Source organism: Paramormyrops kingsleyae, chromosome 7 (genome assembly GCF_048594095.1).
Source record: "Paramormyrops kingsleyae isolate MSU_618 chromosome 7, PKINGS_0.4, whole genome shotgun sequence".
NCBI classification, from domain to species: Eukaryota; Metazoa; Chordata; class Actinopteri; order Osteoglossiformes; family Mormyridae; genus Paramormyrops; species Paramormyrops kingsleyae.
This window is the reverse complement of record NC_132803.1, coordinates 18352775-18370000: the sequence shown is the minus strand read 5'-3', so window position 1 is coordinate 18370000 and position 17226 is coordinate 18352775. Positions and strand designations below refer to the sequence as shown.

General features: G+C 40.5%; 2 protein-coding genes across 4 annotated transcripts; one reads left to right on the top strand and one right to left on the bottom strand.

Moving 5' to 3' along the window:
• Positions 1-2383: 2383 nt before the first annotated feature.
• LOC111849832 (transitional endoplasmic reticulum ATPase-like) lies at positions 2384-13880 on the top strand. Of its 2 annotated transcripts, none has more exons than XM_072714440.1 (16): positions 2384-2553; positions 5927-6038; positions 6393-6565; positions 6691-6833; positions 7537-7667; positions 7960-8091; positions 8468-8570; positions 8704-9096; positions 9561-9673; positions 10746-10910; positions 11027-11149; positions 11481-11693; positions 12073-12381; positions 12516-12671; positions 12760-12914; positions 13114-13880. In XM_072714440.1, the coding sequence occupies exons 1-16, from the start codon at positions 2537-2539 to the stop codon at positions 13217-13219; spliced, it is 2544 nt and encodes an 847-aa protein (XP_072570541.1). In that variant the 5' UTR covers positions 2384-2536; the 3' UTR covers positions 13220-13880. The 2 variants fall into 2 exon arrangements, with proteins under 2 accessions (XP_072570541.1, XP_072570542.1); XM_072714441.1 differs by lacking the exon at positions 2384-2553 and having other exon boundaries at positions 8704-8837; positions 8961-9096.
• A 445-nt stretch (positions 13881-14325) lies between these two features.
• Positions 14326-16303, bottom strand: hwa (huluwa). Of its 2 annotated transcripts, XM_023823066.2 has the most exons (4): positions 15944-16302; positions 15330-15823; positions 15061-15241; positions 14326-14912 (listed from the first exon to the last, which is right to left on the bottom strand). In XM_023823066.2, the coding sequence occupies exons 1-4, from the start codon at positions 15954-15956 to the stop codon at positions 14746-14748; spliced, it is 855 nt and encodes a 284-aa protein (XP_023678834.1). In that variant the 5' UTR covers positions 15957-16302; the 3' UTR covers positions 14326-14745. The 2 variants fall into 2 exon arrangements, with proteins under 2 accessions (XP_023678834.1, XP_023678833.1); XM_023823065.2 differs by having other exon boundaries at positions 15330-16303.
• Positions 16304-17226: the final 923 nt, after the last annotated feature.

Here is a 17226-nt window from a genome sequence, read left to right as displayed (position 1 = left end):
AATAAAACTGAGGAATGCAAAATAAACTACTCCAATGGTAACTCTGACATATCCAGCAATGCATGTGAACCTCATTAGATCTAATAAAGGATATTGGATGAAAATATTAAATAATGTAGATCCCATAAGATGTTCCTGTCTTAGCCAGGCCTCATTTGATAGTAATAATACAATGTTTGCTAGCATGAATTTTATTAGATAATATATATAGAAATTATATGTATATATATTAATAGGAGCTGCTGTTTCAAAGCAATTTGTCTCCATTAAAAGGGTTTTTTTTGAAGCCCTTCAGACTCTGCATACAGTTTGCATTGTATCTGCAGTTTTGTATTGGCTGATTGGCAGGAGATTAATAACTGAAAGTGATTAAATTCTGCATGGATATGAGATATTGTGATTAGGATAGCAGGAGAAAAGAAAATGACTGGAGAATGTGTTACTGTGTTAAATCTCTCTTACTATGGATTTGTGTTGAAAATTACTCTGGCAATAAGATGACGTACGTCATTACTGGCAAACAGCAGCTGCCTACCAGGTCAACAAAGCTGTGTAATGTCATGAGCAGCCCAGATTTAAACCTCCAATCTTAAGCATAACAGTGCCAGTATATTTCATCATTATGGGTGTCTAGTTTCAAAAAGCAGATAGCAACTCTGAGAATTGTCATAGAGCCTGAGGTCCAGAAAGTATAAATCCAGACCAAGATTTTGATTCAACCAACCAACTGAAAACTGTGACTGTGACTCATACTCAACTGGTTGGCTGAAACAAAATCTTAGTCTGGATTTATTTTTTCTGGACCTGAACTTTTCACCTCTGGCTAGAGCTGTAGTAAAGAGTCTGCTGTAGGAAGAACAAATAAGCCATTCGGAAAACTTAAAATCTCTCGTAAGAGGAATGGTATAAAATTGATGGCATGGAAAAGTATAAAATAATATTAAAAACTAGGCACAACTGACTGCAGGCTGGACCCCTGCCATCAGAACATATGCATTTATTATCCTGAACAAAACTGTTTGTAGTTAGATTGCACATTACACAGATTCATGATGTCAAATACAACTATTCTGCATAAATATTAGTTAATTATTTTCATAGTTACTTATTTTAAGTTGGTGAGCATGAAAATAGGTACAGTACTGTGGTGACAGATACAACTTGGCAGGCAATAACTGCACAAAGGTAAATAGGTGGATTTTTATAGAATAGGTAATACTGCATATGTTCCCTGAGTGGCTTACTGGTGGTACAATGAGATGACTTGGAAGGAATGATTTTCTGAGGCGCTCGATGGAGCATTTTATTTAAGTGGTATCTTGTCTTTCAAAATGGGACACTTTCACCACGACCAGCCCTCCTCTTCTTCTGCTGGTTCCCACTGAGATGTTAGGAAGTTTGTAAGGTCAGCACTCCAGTGTCAATGGGAAATCATTAGTGCCATCGAGTACATCCTGATGGAATTAAAGCAATCAGTGTTAATCAACATTAACATCTATTCTGGCCATGGAATCTCCAGAAGCCAAGGGAAAATCTAAATGAGGAATCTGGTCATCATTACACTCCTGGTTTATCTTTACATATTCTGCTTGCTTTTGTATTTGTTCTTCAGTTATTATTTAGATTGTCTGTCTGTACCTTTATTGTATTGTATTCATTGTAATGTGCCCAGAGGGGTTGCTGTTAGATGTTAAACCAGCTGTAAATGTGAATATGCTGGGTTAGCACTTCTCTGGCAGAAGATATAAGCCTGTTCTGTTCATTGGTTTAACAATGCTGTCTGTTTACATAATAGAGGCAGCAAGTGAATCCGTATGGTTTGGTGGAATGTAGAAACCTACCTACTAAATGAGGAAAATGAACCACATTCCCCGCAGTAATATTACGTAAAACTTCTTTTACTTAAACATTAGACGTTTTTATCTGACATGCCTTACTCGTTTTTAGGGTGTCTCCTTTAAGCCTCTTTGATTTGTTTTGAACAAACACAAGAATAATGGACGCCGACGTGTTTTGTTGCTGGTAAAGTCTGATTCGTTTCTTAATCTAACTAATTATGACCAATATTACTAAATTAAAATTTCTTGTACTGATAGAGTTTATACTTATATATTGGTTTATACTAACTAGATATAATATAGTTGAGATACCACAAGGCTGGGCAAATGTAAAGTTATTGTAAATTGGAAGGATTATTATTTTCATATTCAATGGGTAACACTGTTCCCTTATACCTTCACATGTGGAACTTGCTAGAATACATATTAATTATGAATATCCACCCAATTTCTATTTGCCTATCCAGAACAGGAGCATGGCTGGGGGCGGCGCTGAAGCTTGGCTACTCCTTACTGCGCCTGCGTTAAACTTGACGTCGCAAGCGGAAGGAGTTCACATTTTGCTTGAATGGCAAGTAGCCAGTCGGCTAGCTAGCTAGCTGTGACAAGGCGGTTGGAGTAGAATCTGACAAAGCAACAGACACAAACATACAGACCTTTTTAAAAAAATATTTATAAATAACTTATTTGGGACCAACATGGCTTCAGGAGGCGAGTAAGTATGAACATTTGTTTGTTTCGGTATCCCGTTAGATTAATCGTCGTCAATAATCGATCTTAAACCAAGAGTAGCCGAAAACAAATCTTTGACGTTTTCGCGACGCCAACGTCATTCCTAAATGCTGTGGCGTCAGTGGGTTCAGCTAAAACAGTAATAACTAACGGGCAGCCTGATGGTTAGCCATGTAGACATCTGCTTGATGTGAATGGTTTTGTTGAAAATCATCGGCTGGCTGTCCAGGTCATTTGTCCCCACTACTGAATGGTGCTGAACCTGGTTGGCTATGAGCATGACTGTGTGGTGTTGTAATTTTTTGCTTTTATTAGGCTCTGGGGTGAGGTTATTGGAGATGACATCCGGTAACTTTAGCTGGCTAAACGTCTTTGGTGACGCTACGTGGAATGGGTCGCCAAGTAATAAGTTTCACCAAAACAAATTGAACTAACTATTATTACTGCCCACCAAAGACTGTCTAAGATGGCCTACCGGTGCTGGAATAAAATCAGATTAGGTGACAATAAACTAGAAGACTTCATATGTAACATTCATGAATTTAGCACCCAATAGCATGGCTACCGAACAAGCAAATGTTATGGTGGCGTTTAAATCCACCGCGAACACGTTTTTATTTGTCTAGATAATTCTGCTGTTTTGATAACCAGACACGCATGTGCATATGAATGCAGATAGCTAATGGACTGATCAAAAATATTAAGCAACGCACTAACAAAAACATATGCATTACTCGGCTTTATTTTATTGTACTGGTGTACAGATAAGAACTCCGCATTGGCGGCCACCGCTTTAACCTGTCCATGCACCTTCCTTTGTAAATAGCGGTTAGACCTTTAAAATGATGGTTCAGCAGCTAATTTCTCCCATTTGACCCGTGTCGTGTTGTCCTGTCTACGGCTGCCGAAAAAATGCCAGCAGGCGAAAGGCTGCGTTTAGCGCACTTTCGGTTTGCTTTTCTTGCTGTGTCATTCGGGCCTTCAGTCCTCACAGTGCGGCGATCCGGCTCCGCTACTCTCTCAGACTTTATATACTGGCGTTGAACAAAAACAAAACACCTGCGTTCTAAACTTGTCATCTTTTTCATTTCTGAAATGCACACGTTTCCAGTCACCAAGAGTTTAACTTCACGCATCTAAAGCATAAGTGCAGTTTTTTAAGAGGTTGCAACAACAACCCTGTGGTTGTCAGTATAATTAGCAATTTCGGAGTTTCTGCATTACTGGCATTTATAGAGTGTTACAGGGTTGTCATCATTTTGACGGGCGAAATTCTCGGATTTTGTGAAATTGCTGAATAGGTTGGAAATCACCGATCGGACCATTACACTTAATATGTTTATGAAATGTGGGCTTGCCGATGTTATATTATTACTGTTAGTATATGGAAACCGTAATATATAAGCATTCGAATTCCAGTGTGATCCTTAGATTGGATGCTTTGTGTTTTACGATTCTTGATAATCACGCTTAGGATGGCCCCAATTGGGTTGGCCGGTCTGGCCGATAATAAGTAAACGGCAAGCACAGTGCTTCGCACAACACGTTTACAGGCGAAAGTATTTCAAGTCGAGCTTTGACCATCGGTTTTATAGTGTGTTTTTATCTGTACCATTGATCTGTAGGCTGTAATTCCCATTAACACCGTAAATAGCATTTCGTTCAACTTCGTTCTCATTCAAAATACATAATGAAGCTGTATCTTTTGTTTTGGAGTTATTGACGGTCGGGAATGATTCGATATTACCCTATAATGCCCCTGGTCGGGGGTTATGCCGGGTAGGGGGCGCTGTTGATACGCCCATGTTGGTGGTCGGTACTGATCCATAGACGACTAAGACTCGTTCTCGAGTCAGAAAAGTTTGTGCTCTTACAGATTTTTTTTGTAATTAATATCCATTGATTTAAAACTTTTAATGGTAATCAGTTTCTTCTACTTTATGAAAGTTATCCATTCGTTTTATAACTGCTTATCCTGTTCAGAGTTATGGGGGTGGTTTGTGGCTGGGGACTGAAACATATCACAGGCAGCGTAGGGCACGAGGCTGGTTTATACCCTGTTTGGGAAGCTGGTCCATTGGAGGGCAAATGCATGGATGCACTCACAGTCTTCAGATACATGTCTTTGGACTATGGGAGGAAACCACAGTACCTGGAGGAAAAAATGAAGGAGAGATTAAAAACAAGTGCCTTGGAGCTGTAAGGTGAATGCTACCCACTGTTCTATAGTGGACTGGCATCCCGTTTAGATTTTATCCCAGTCACGTGCCCTTTGCTGCCTGGGATAGGCTCTAGGGCCCCTCGCAACCATGATCAGGATAACTGGTCAGATGATGGATGGAATTATTGTTATGTCATTGTTACCCTTTAGTTGAATAGCGTAAGTCACACACTTGGGTTGGGCCATATTGATAACCCTGTAACCTGAATAGGCCGCATGGTAGCCTTCAGCTGCTTCCTGTATGCAGTTGCCCTGCTTCAACAGAATTAACCATCTAACACTGCTAAGTACAAAAAATATATGGGCTACAGTAATGATCAAGAATTTAGGTATGCACTTAAGTTAGATAAGACAGTGACCAGTTAAAATCGCCAGATCTCTTTTAGTCAGGCGTTGGTCTGTGTGGTCTTAGCTCTTGAGAGAGCTTATCAGTGCAGTGTTGTATTATGGCCAAATCAGTTGAGCCAAGGCCACTTCAGCTCTCCTACAGCCAGTAATACTGCAGCTGTGTTTGAACAGAATTACACTGCATTCAACAGTTTTCCACTGTCATTGTGCAATGCAGCAGCCAGGCTCTTCACACTGTGGGTCTTAGGGAGAAAGCTTGTTTTGGTGGTACTTTGCAGTATGCACTCATGGTTTGGAAAATGAGCTGTGATGAACATGTAAGGCTCTAAATTCATGCTGGACCTCATATTTTGTTAAGGAAAAATAATTTCCTTTCCTTACATTACTTAATAGTTACCTCTGCGTCTGATTAAACTTTGCTCTTGTGACATGGGATGGCAATTTTACTTTCAGCTCAGTACTTCATATTGATGGTCAAATGCGTTGAGCATATCTTTGAAAGAATTTTTCTCCTTGTGTGTGTATCTCATGATTGCATTTGTGCTTTTTTGCAAACACTCTGACAGTGGTTGGCTGTATCAATCTGACAACTTGACTGTGAATCTATGAATCTATACGTATCTGTCCTTTCTGGGGTTGTCTCCAGCCTTACTGTGACCTTATACAGGAAAAGTGGTTTGGAAGATGTGCAGGTGTCTGCACATTATTTTTGTGTAACATTCCTCTGAAGCTGTTTACACCAGAGGTACATGTTATAGTAATGAATGTGTTTTCATTTTCTCCACAGATCTAAAAACGATGATCTTTCCACTGCAATTTTAAAGCAAAAGAACAGACCCAACAGGTTGATTGTGGATGAATCCATTAATGAGGATAACAGCGTGGTTTCCCTCTCTCAGGTCAGTTGTTTTTGATCTGTTATGTGCTTCATGATGCTCTTTAGTAATCATGTTTCAGGTTTTCGAAGACATTTTTTCTTTATGCCACACATACTTGCCACAATTTTAAGGCAAGTCTAAATGTATTACTTGAGCTGTATATCTGTTTGTTTATTTTGTCTATGTAAAGGGTAGTGGGAATGATTTGGAATGAAGCAGATCTAGATGTGCTTTGCTAGTGAAAGGGAGGAAGTATATAGCACTTCAAGTTATGACAATTGTTTTTCATTGGAAGCAAACTGCACGCATGCATTTGAGCTGCAGCCTTGCACTGCAGCTGATGCGAATCGTGATCCTCCATCTCGCACTTGGCAGGCTAAGATGGATGAGCTTCAGCTCTTTAGGGGAGACACAGTCCTGCTGAAAGGGAAGAAGAGGAGGGAGACTGTATGCATCGTGCTCTCGGATGACACCTGCTCTGATGAGAAGGTGCGCATGAACAGGGTCGTTCGCAACAACCTGAGGGTGCGCCTGGGAGATGTCATTAGGTAAGGCTTTGCTGCCCTTTGGGGTTGTCCGCACCTGCTGCATTTGCAGCATCACCTCTGCAGAAGTATTCCTACCATCCTCTGGAACACTGGAGTAAAGGCCATGATCCTCTTCCTCTGTGCAGCATCCAGCCATGCCCTGATGTGAAGTACGGGAAACGGATTCACGTTCTGCCCATCGATGACACAGTGGAGGGCATCACAGGCAACCTGTTTGAGGTTTATCTTAAGCCATACTTCCTGGAAGCCTACCGGCCCATCAGGAAAGGTAAGGGTGTCAGATTGTCAATGCATCGGTTCAGGTAAACGGTATGATACAGTGGCCTGCAAATGCAAAGTGCAAGACATTTAGGTTTTAGCATTTTATTTTTTTGCACCTTAAAGTGCTGAATAGCCTAACTAAAGATTTTGTGAGCAAGTCATCTATAGTTCATATCAGTTTTATCTGGATAGGTCATAGGTTAACATCCCCCAAAGCTGGGAACATTAAATGCTTTCCTTTGCTAGCTAGTACCGATTAACCCACTCCATGATTCAACTGAAAGCTAATAACCTCCCTTTTAGACTTGCAGTGTAGGTTAGCCAGCTTGCAGTGTAGGTTAGCCAGCTTGCAGTGTAGGTTAGCCAGCTTGCAGTGTAGGTTAGCCAGCTTGCAGTGTTCAGTGTTTCTCTTTGTTCTGTATTTCCTAAAGGTGTCTTAGTGCTTTTTTTTAGTATTTTGTCATTTTTTGCGTCAATGTGGTATGTTGGACCGCACGTTGGAGACCACTGTAATATGAAAATGGAGATCCACTGATGATTTCATGGATGTTCTTCCATGGATGGTTTTAAGTTGAATGCTGTACCATACCCTGGGTAAAACTTCCCATAAGAATAACATTGTTAGCTACTTGTGAAAATGTGGTTCTAATTTTCTTGTTCACTGAACTGTAGGTTGCCATTTTAAATGCATATTTTTGTGTTTTGTGTAGGGGATATTTTCCTTGTGAGAGGAGGGATGCGGGCCGTGGAGTTCAAGGTGGTAGAGACAGACCCCAGCCCATACTGCATAGTCGCTCCAGACACAGTCATCCACTGTGAGGGAGAGCCAATCAAACGTGAGGTAATGCAATAAACTTCAGAGTGATGCTAATATCTATCCTCATGTAAATATGATTTAAAAGAATGATTTAAAATATTGGGAGACTGCCTTTAGAAGTGGTTGGAAATCACTATACCTATTCCCCCCCCCCCCCCCCCAGCTGCCAAGCAGTAAAATGATTGTTGAATGTAAGACATGTAAACATTTTCAAGTATTAAACATTCAGCTCACTGGATGTTATGCACTCTACTTTAGCTAGGTATAACAAAAAAGGAAGTGTGTGTGTTTCTGTATAAAATATGTGTGTGACTAGGATGAGGAAGAGTCCCTGAACGAAGTTGGCTATGATGACATTGGGGGAGTTAGGAAGCAGCTGGCTCAGATAAAGGAGATGGTGGAACTGCCCCTCAGACACCCTGCCCTGTTCAAGGCGATTGGCGTCAAGGTAAGTGCTTTGCTTTGTGAAGATGCCCCTTATTGGTATGTGTAGCTATGGGAGCATGGAGAATTAAAAGCCCATCGTGAGATTTTCATATTCTGTCTGTCACTCAAAGGTTTTTCCAGCCTCCTGTTGGACAGTTTGCCAGTTCATTGGTCAGGCTTTGATTGACAGTGCAGAATTAATCCTTTCCTCTTGGGAAGGACTTTTCACAAAGACAACTTTTGTTCATTAGTAAAATGTTTATTGCTATTTTCCAATGACGTAATAACAGTAACTTTACCTAAAATGGCATCAGACAGTTAGCCTGAAGGTCTCTTAATGTGCCAGGCATTGTGGCTCAGAGGGTTTTTGAAGTGTGCATTCCATTTTATGTGCATAGCCTCCTCGTGGAATCCTGTTGTACGGCCCTCCTGGAACTGGAAAAACGCTGATTGCTCGTGCTGTTGCGAATGAAACTGGAGCATTCTTTTTCCTCATCAATGGTAAAAGATTTCCTGCACAGTAAACCGAAATGATCCGTTACACCATCTGATGATAATGTAGCTGCTAACTGCCATCAGTTTTGACATTAAATGTTGAATTCCTTTCTAATTTTGTTTTCTATTGTGTAATAAGGCCCTGAAATTATGAGCAAACTCGCTGGAGAGTCTGAAAGCAACCTGAGAAAAGCTTTTGAAGAAGCTGAAAAGAACGCCCCAGCCATTATCTTCATCGATGAGCTTGACGCCATCGCACCAAAAAGAGAGAAGTTAAGCCTGCAGCTCTCTCTCTCTCTCTCGTCATGGCTGGGGGCTGTTCACGTTCATCGGCGCACTTTGTCTCAGAGAGTGTTATCTGGAGAAGTTAATGAAGCTCCACTCCTCTTTCCACAGACTCACGGGGAAGTCGAGAGGCGTATTGTCTCCCAGCTGCTCACACTTATGGATGGGCTGAAGCAGAGGGCACACGTCATTGTTATGGCAGCTACAAACAGACCAAACAGCATCGATCCAGCTCTCAGGCGATTTGGTAACAGATCACCTTGAACCTTGTCATGCAATAAAATACAAAGGCCAGTAGGGGGTATGGAGAGTATTATTTAGCTAAACATACTCTTTTATGAGCTAGTATTGTGTTTTAGGTCTAATTTTCATTTATTCAGATGACTGATTTTTCAAAGTGCTTAGAGCATCATAAAATGTGGACCTATAGTTTCTGTGTTATTGAATGGAATAAGCCAACTCATTAACCTCTAAAGCTTTGTTTCTAACAATTTCTCTTCATAAATCTTAAACTTCTGCTGTGAAGAAATTTATTTAGTTTATTAACATTTTGGATTATTTGTTATATTTATGCTTACTGCTCTGGTTTTTCTCTATGGCAAGGCAAACCGTAAGAATTTTAAATAAAAAATGTCAGTGAAATGCTAGTCAACTGGATCCTTGTCATTTGAGGTGTAAAATTTCAAACTAATTGTTCTAATAACTTGAAAGGTCGCTTCGACCGAGAGGTGGACATCGGCATTCCTGATGCAACCGGGCGACTTGAGATCCTCCAGATTCACACCAAGAACATGAAGCTGGCTGATGATGTTGATCTTGAACAGGTGCGTAGATAAAACATGTTTTGGACCACTAAATACTGTGGCACTAAATACTGTGGCACTAGATACTGTGGCAAAAACAAAGAAAGAAAACAAAGTACAGTGGTACCTCAGAACTCGAACTTAATCCGTTCAGAACTCGGGTTCAAATCCTAAAAAGTTCGAGTTCTGATCGAATTTTCCCCGTAAGAAATGATGGAAAACCAATTAATTGGTTCCTGGCCCAAATAAATTACACCTAAATGTTTTTGTTTTAGCATTTAAACACAAAATGAACAGGATAAAACAAGAAGAACATTTGTTTTCTTATTGGCTTCCAATACGATAAAGAATGTACCCCAACACTACCCCAGTCCTGCCCCGCTCGTCTGCTCCTTCCGTGTGCCACGCCCCCTCGTTAACCTCGTGTGGAATCCCTATGTGATCAGCTGTTTCTGGTTGTTGTCATTAGTCCTCTGTATTTAGTCCGCGTTTCAGTTTGTTTCCCCAGTCCGGTCATTGTAACGTCATTGTGTTGTTCTGCCTGTTCTCAATTAAACCCCATGTTTCCCGATCGCTTCAGTCCTATCCCTGCTTCCCCGGTCCCGGCTCGGCAGATCGTGACAACCCCAAGCCACGCCCCAACACTGCGCCAACACTAGACTATGCCATGCGATCCATTGTTTATTTTTATCATTACTCTGTATTCGTTAATTTCTTTGTAAATCGCAAACTTTTAGGTTGTAACACCTGCATTTCTGTTAATGTATTTTTTAAAGTATCCATCTCCATAAGATGTATTTGTGCTGTGTGAGGCCTGTAAATTTCATGTCATTGCCAAAAGGCTGCAGAAACCGGGCATAGAAATGTCTCGCACACAGTATGAGAGAACATCAAAGACCATTAGCTACAAACCATGATGAAAAAGTTTATAAAATTTTAATTAAATTTGTATTTCACAAAGTAAAAAGAGGTTACAGTAAAAGTAATTGTGAAAGTGTATGGGGAATGTCATTTGGTTTTTTATTGTGTTGGCTTTGGATAACTAATGTGGCAATATTTCCTTTAAGATTACATCACACATCTGATGTTCCAGGTTGCCAATGAGACTCATGGTCATGTGGGAGCCGATCTTGCTGCCCTTTGCTCAGAGGCTGCTCTGCAGGCCATCAGAAAGAAAATGGATCTCATTGATCTGGAGGATGAAACCATTGATGCAGAGGTCATGAACTCTTTGGCAGTCACAATGGATGACTTCAGGGTAAGTTGAAATGCTTTTATTTTGGGATATTTGTGCATTTTACGGTCAGTACTCATTTTACTTAACAGATCTGCCTAAAAATTTCAGATTTTATATTGGTATTTTAATGTTTTTAGTGGGCCCTGAGTCAGAGCAACCCCTCAGCCTTGCGAGAAACGGTGGTGGAGGTGCCTAATATCACCTGGGAGGACATTGGTGGACTGGAGGATGTGAAGAGAGAGCTACAGGAACTTGTTCAAGTAAATAACAAATGTCTCTTTTCAGTTGTCCATCTGGTGGGGACGGGGGATGTGTCTGGTAGGGGCTCAACCCCAGTAGGGTTGCCATTTTCAGTCTGAAGAAATCCTTAAAGTGCCCCCCCCCCTGGATTATCTGTATCAGATGTGTTAAATTAGGGCTGCATCTAAGCTTTGCAGGGTGGTAGACCTCCAGGAGCAGGAATGAGCAAATCTCGTCTATGGTATTATGGTTTGGTTTAGGGTTTATGGTAATTACCCATATTATTTAGTGCTGTATGCTCAGCCATGTGAATTAGTCTGTTTCTTAAAGTGCTCTTATGTCGTCCTGTAGTACCCTGTTGAGCATCCAGACAAGTTCTTGAAGTTCGGCATGACCCCCTCCAAGGGGGTTCTGTTCTATGGTCCTCCTGGCTGTGGTAAGACTCTGCTGGCAAAGGCCATTGCTAATGAGTGTCAAGCCAACTTCATCTCCATCAAGGGTCCAGAGCTGCTCACTATGTGGTTTGGAGAGTCTGAGGCAAATGTCCGGGAGATCTTCGACAAGGTATGGTACACATTTACTCAAACAAATGGACCAAATAATAAATACATGAAGCTCTACTGTTCAGTGGTAGCCAGTTCTGGGGCTGAATTTCTTAAGCATGAAAGTTTCAGGATTATTTATGGATTAAATAGTTGACTTTTTTAAACTTCAGGTGAACCTAATTTATCATTGATTGGTTTGAACTTTGTATTCCTAACATGCTATTATGAAACAGCATACATCTTAAATAACGCTTGATTCTGTGATATCAAATGTATCTGTAACTGAAGCTTTTGCATAATAAACTAAATTACGAAATAGTGTTTACTAGCATCTGTAGCTTGACTTTCAAGACTTCTTTTGAGGGAGAAAAAAGTAATACTCTAAAATCTATTGTCAGGCACGTCAAGCTGCCCCTTGTGTCCTGTTCTTCGATGAGTTGGACTCCATCGCCAAGGCCCGTGGCGGGAGCATCGGAGATGGGGGTGGTGCAGCAGACAGAGTTATCAACCAGATCCTCACAGAGATGGATGGAATGTCCAGCAAGAAGAATGTATTCATTATTGGTGCCACCAACAGGCCAGATATCATTGACCCTGCCATCTTACGGCCTGGGCGGCTGGACCAACTTATTTACATCCCTCTTCCTGATGAGAAGTCCCGAATTGCCATCCTGAAGGCTAACTTGAGGAAGTCTCCCATATCAAAGGCAAGGCATGATCTTTCCTAGTTCTTTTCTAGTCTTAGATATTCTACTTAAAAACGTTAATTTAAGGTTAAAATTACCCCGTTTTCACCATGATGGATTAAAGGAGAATTTATTAACTGTCCTTTTATATACAGGATGTGGACCTTGATTTCCTGGCAAAAATGACAAATGGTTTTTCTGGAGCTGATCTGACAGAGATCTGTCAACGAGCATGCAAGCTGGCCATCAGAGAGTCCATTGAAAATGAGATAAGGAGGGAACGTGAGAGGCAGACTAACCCCTCAGCTATGGTGAGACACTCTGTACAAATAGCTACTTGAACTGGGTTCAGTTGTATGTGAGGTGGAAGGTACATAATATTTTCTTCTTAACATGTAGGAGGTTGAAGAAGATGATCCTGTACCAGAGATTCGTAAGGACCACTTTGAAGAAGCCATGCGCTTTGCTCGCCGCTCTGTCAGCGACAACGATATCCGCAAATATGAGATGTTTGCACAGACCTTACAACAAAGCAGAGGATTCGGCAGCTTCAGGTAGACGCATTAAACGGCTACGGGCCGAAATGTTTTACAGTGTTAGCTGTAGATGCATTTTCTTATAGCCAGCATTGCCAGAAGGTACTTCTTTACTTATGATGGTACTAGCATTCAGAACAGTTTGTTTAGAACTTCTTAAATGGTCCGTTGTGTAAATAGTTCATCTTTATGTACTGTTTTCACGTTTCTTTCTCAGATTCCCCTCTAGTAACCAAGGTGGTGCTGGTCCAAGCCAGGGATCCGGAGGAGGCAGTGGTGGAAATGTATTCAGTGAGGACAATGATGATGATCTCTATGGTTAACCTGAACCACACGGTGGACCAAAATAATCAATTCAACCAGCCCGTGTTGTAAAAAAAAAAATTACAAACTGAAACCAATTTGATGTTTCTATGACTTTTTTTTTTTTTTTTAACATATCAACAAATCTATCTGCTTACAGATACTGGAGAAAGCATGTAGCTACTCGTCTTTACCATGGTGTATGAAAGAAATTATTCCTGTACCTGTTTTTAATAGATGGACAAGCAGGAATGTGGCATTTAAGAGAATAAATTCTCGGTAGGGTGGGATTTTTCTCTGTTTTCTATTATGCCACCATGCATTTTGGCCACAATAGTGATAGACTGAGAAGGACATCGGTAAAAAATTGTTTTTTTTTATAAACGTAGCATAGGTAATGTATTACACCTTTGAGAATATTATTAAAAAAATAAAATCTTACAAAATGAAACAAATTAACTAGTGATAGTTCCCTGTGTAATGTGGGTTCTTAGTCTAATTTTGTCAATTAAGATAAATCTGCAGGTATGTAATAGTGTGTGTTTTTCCTGAAATGTCATTATAGACATTATGTTTGCAATTAAGCTTGTATTAAGGGACAGAAAATACTTTGGGAGCATAACATTTTAATTTGAGGACAAGTTAGGCTCTTCAATTCTCATTAAAAGAAAAATACAGAAACACTTGTTTGTTGACTAAAATTAACCTTTACCTATTTTTTCTCCGTAAGTTTTCCTTGTAACCTTTATGGTTTAAGTGATGCTGGTCATAGCTTCCTCATTTGATCTCTACATTATATTCTCTCAAAAAAGACTAGATGCTATGCACTGTGTGCAAACTTAAGATGGTTAAATCAATCTTTGTAAATCAACATACGCCATGTATCGCTTTTTCTACTATTTAATATATAAAATCTAAAGTTGCATTAAAATCAAGTCGTGTTGCAGTTAAGTTGTATTATATTTCGTTTAAAGGGAATGAATACATTGTACTAACATTAATGCATACTCTGCACATATTTATGTTTGGAGTATATCAGCATTAACACATATATACATTTGTAGCAGTAATAGAAGAAACCTCAAACATACTACATTTTATCTGTACACCCAAGAGGAGGATAGTATAGGTTTAAAAAGTTTATTACAATACAGCAACATTACAATCAAGTCTAAAATATTTAAAGATAAGATATTAACTGCAACAAAATGAGGGTTCACCAGCAAGTTTTGTAATCCCGTCCAAAATCGCAATCCCAGAAACCCAAATCTTTTAAACAACAATGCGTGAAAAAATTGACATCTGTGATACTTATACATACTCAATTTGAAAATGCGTGGTTTTAAAAAAATAAACATTACAAATCAGAAGTAACGTACAGTGAAACAAAACTTCTTAACGTCTTGAAACGTAAAGTATATAAAGATCTTATTAAACTTTTGGTAACAACATATTTTAAAGTGTTTTTTTTTAATCATCTTAAACGTAAATATATTTATTAGTGACACCTAGTGGTAGCTTTGTGGTAAATAACATGTAAATAACGTTAAACCCAGTACTGCTTAGTGATGACAGTGGGCATGTGAAACATGTGTTTGGCTATATTATTTTGGTTGACATAACATGGATCATAGTAATCCCACTCCATAGGAGATGACAGCTGTGCGTTCGAAAGGCCGTCGCTGTCACAAGACAATATTCTGAGGGAAATTCCTACGACAGAGATTAATTACGCAATTAACATATGACCTGCAAATGGAGAAGTGGACCAGCCAACATTAACAAGTTTGATCATCTGCCGAATAAAGTGCGAGTCTATATATAAAAATATAAATGAATATGCTAAAATGCAGTCACTTGCCTGCGCTTGCACCAAAATCGCTGTCCAATCCTGGCCCCACAGCAGAGGAGTTGGCTGAAGCAACGAGGCATAAGTCATCGGGGGGCATACCGCTTTCATATTCGTACTCAAACCCGGTACCGACAGTGTCGATCAGCTCCATCGTGCTACTCCGCCGCATGGGGCCCACGTTTGCAGTGCTCTGGGATTGACAGTTAACACGCAGCCGTCAAGACACTGCACACCACAAACGGTGAACCAGTTTACGGTTACCTAATGTATGATCTTACCCCCGGCGGCGGTCCATTCAGCACGGGGGAATTGGGTGGCACAGTGTTGCCGCGATCCGTCTCCGAGTCGCTGTAGGGCGTCATTGCGGGCTGCAGTCTCCTCCCGCCTAAAGAGCTTCTGCTGTAAAGCTGTGATCTGCGCGGTAGATCCGCTCTCGTCGTCGAGTTGGACGTCGACATAGTGGCTATTATAGTGCTGGGTGCTTTCAAAGACTCCGATCCTCCTGTTGTGGCTCCATCGGGCCTCATGGCTCTGCACCTCTGGCCCAGCGCGGCCCTCTCCTTAGACGAGGTGAGAGATGAAGACCCTGCGGGCTGCGCCAGCACGGGCACCGGGATGGAAAGATAATCTTTCCTGCCTCCATTGGTCTGGGATGGGGTCTCTGAGATTCTGGTAACGTGTCGCGTCGATAAAGTGGACTGTAAGAGCGTGGTTTCGGAACCCCCTCGTCGCCTTTTCCTCTTCTTTTTAGATAGAATAAGTATTTTATATCCTAAAAACATGCAGTTCAACAGCAAGAGGAGAACCACGCAAGGTATGAGTAAGAGAATGAGTAAAGTTAAACTGGAAACAGGTGAACTCTCATTAGAAGCTGAGGGTGTTACCGACGGACCTATGTGCGACATTGCGTCAAACTTCAGATTTCGTGTAAGGTATTTTACAATATTTTAAAAACATAGACATGTGATATTGTGAAGAATGATAAAAATTATGCTTTAGTTATGTAAAAACTGCGATTCCAGTCAGTTAAATGCAGGTGTGCAATATTTCCAACACGTGATTTCCGTCCGTTTGCTCAAAATACTGAATCCCTCTGTTAGTTGTGTGGATATGGCCGAAGTTATTCAGTCTGCGAGTTAATTTAAAATAGCCTAATTAAAAGCCCTCTTGGCTGAAAGCGGTCCAAATGAGCGCGACAAAAAAATCATTCTTAAACCAGGCAGAAAACATGAAATGTGAAAGTGTAGGAGTAGTATACTGAAATACGACGTTGAAGCGGCCTGCGGGGGAATAGTTTTTAAAGCGTGATAATCAGGATAATAAATGAACAAATAAAATTAACCTGCTGTTCATCCCGCTTTTTTATTGTGAGCTTTAGGTATGAATAGAAATGACAACTTTTATGTTGTGAAACCGAATATATATACATTTGTGTACAACTTTAAAGGAAACAAACATGGCTGACAAGCGGATCAATAGCCCCGTTCGTTTTCGCATAAAACGACGGCGAAACCCCGCAAGCTAAAGATAAAGTACTTCTTAAAAAATCAATAGATCGTATGAGAAGAGATGGGAATTATGACTTGAAAGTTTGTTGATATTTCTTGCTTTAGACTTGAGTCCACAGTTGTGCTCTTACAGTTCTTCCCCAAAATGTTCTGCATTCAAGGTGAACAGTCATGGTTATAATAGATTGTCTTCCAGTCTGGAATTAGTTATTTTGTCCATGTTCTGTCCTGATTGTAGCTTCCTGTCCTTGCTAGAGATTATTCATAAGGACATTGAGATCCTCCAGTACATTGGTTTTTCCTCCCTGTAATTGTTTTGTGGGGTGAATTTGCAGCATAAGGTACCAACCACTCAGGGATAAAATGAAAAGCTTGATTATAATTCATGTGTTGAACATGGTAATTTCTAACACCCGCATGCTAACTGACTCGTATACCTGTGTCCAAGTCATCTTTTGGCATGTGATTGCACAGCAGTGACCTGGGAGGTACAGTACTTTAATTGACTGACAGGTGAACCTACTGCAGAATGGCAATATTATAAATTGAAATAATTTCTTAGTTTTTCTTTTAGCTGCCACTTTTAGTTTGTTCCTGAACTTCTTAGCCATCTTGCCTCTGTCTTTACGACCAGCTCACAGGTGTGAGAGGGTGACCGATGCCAACG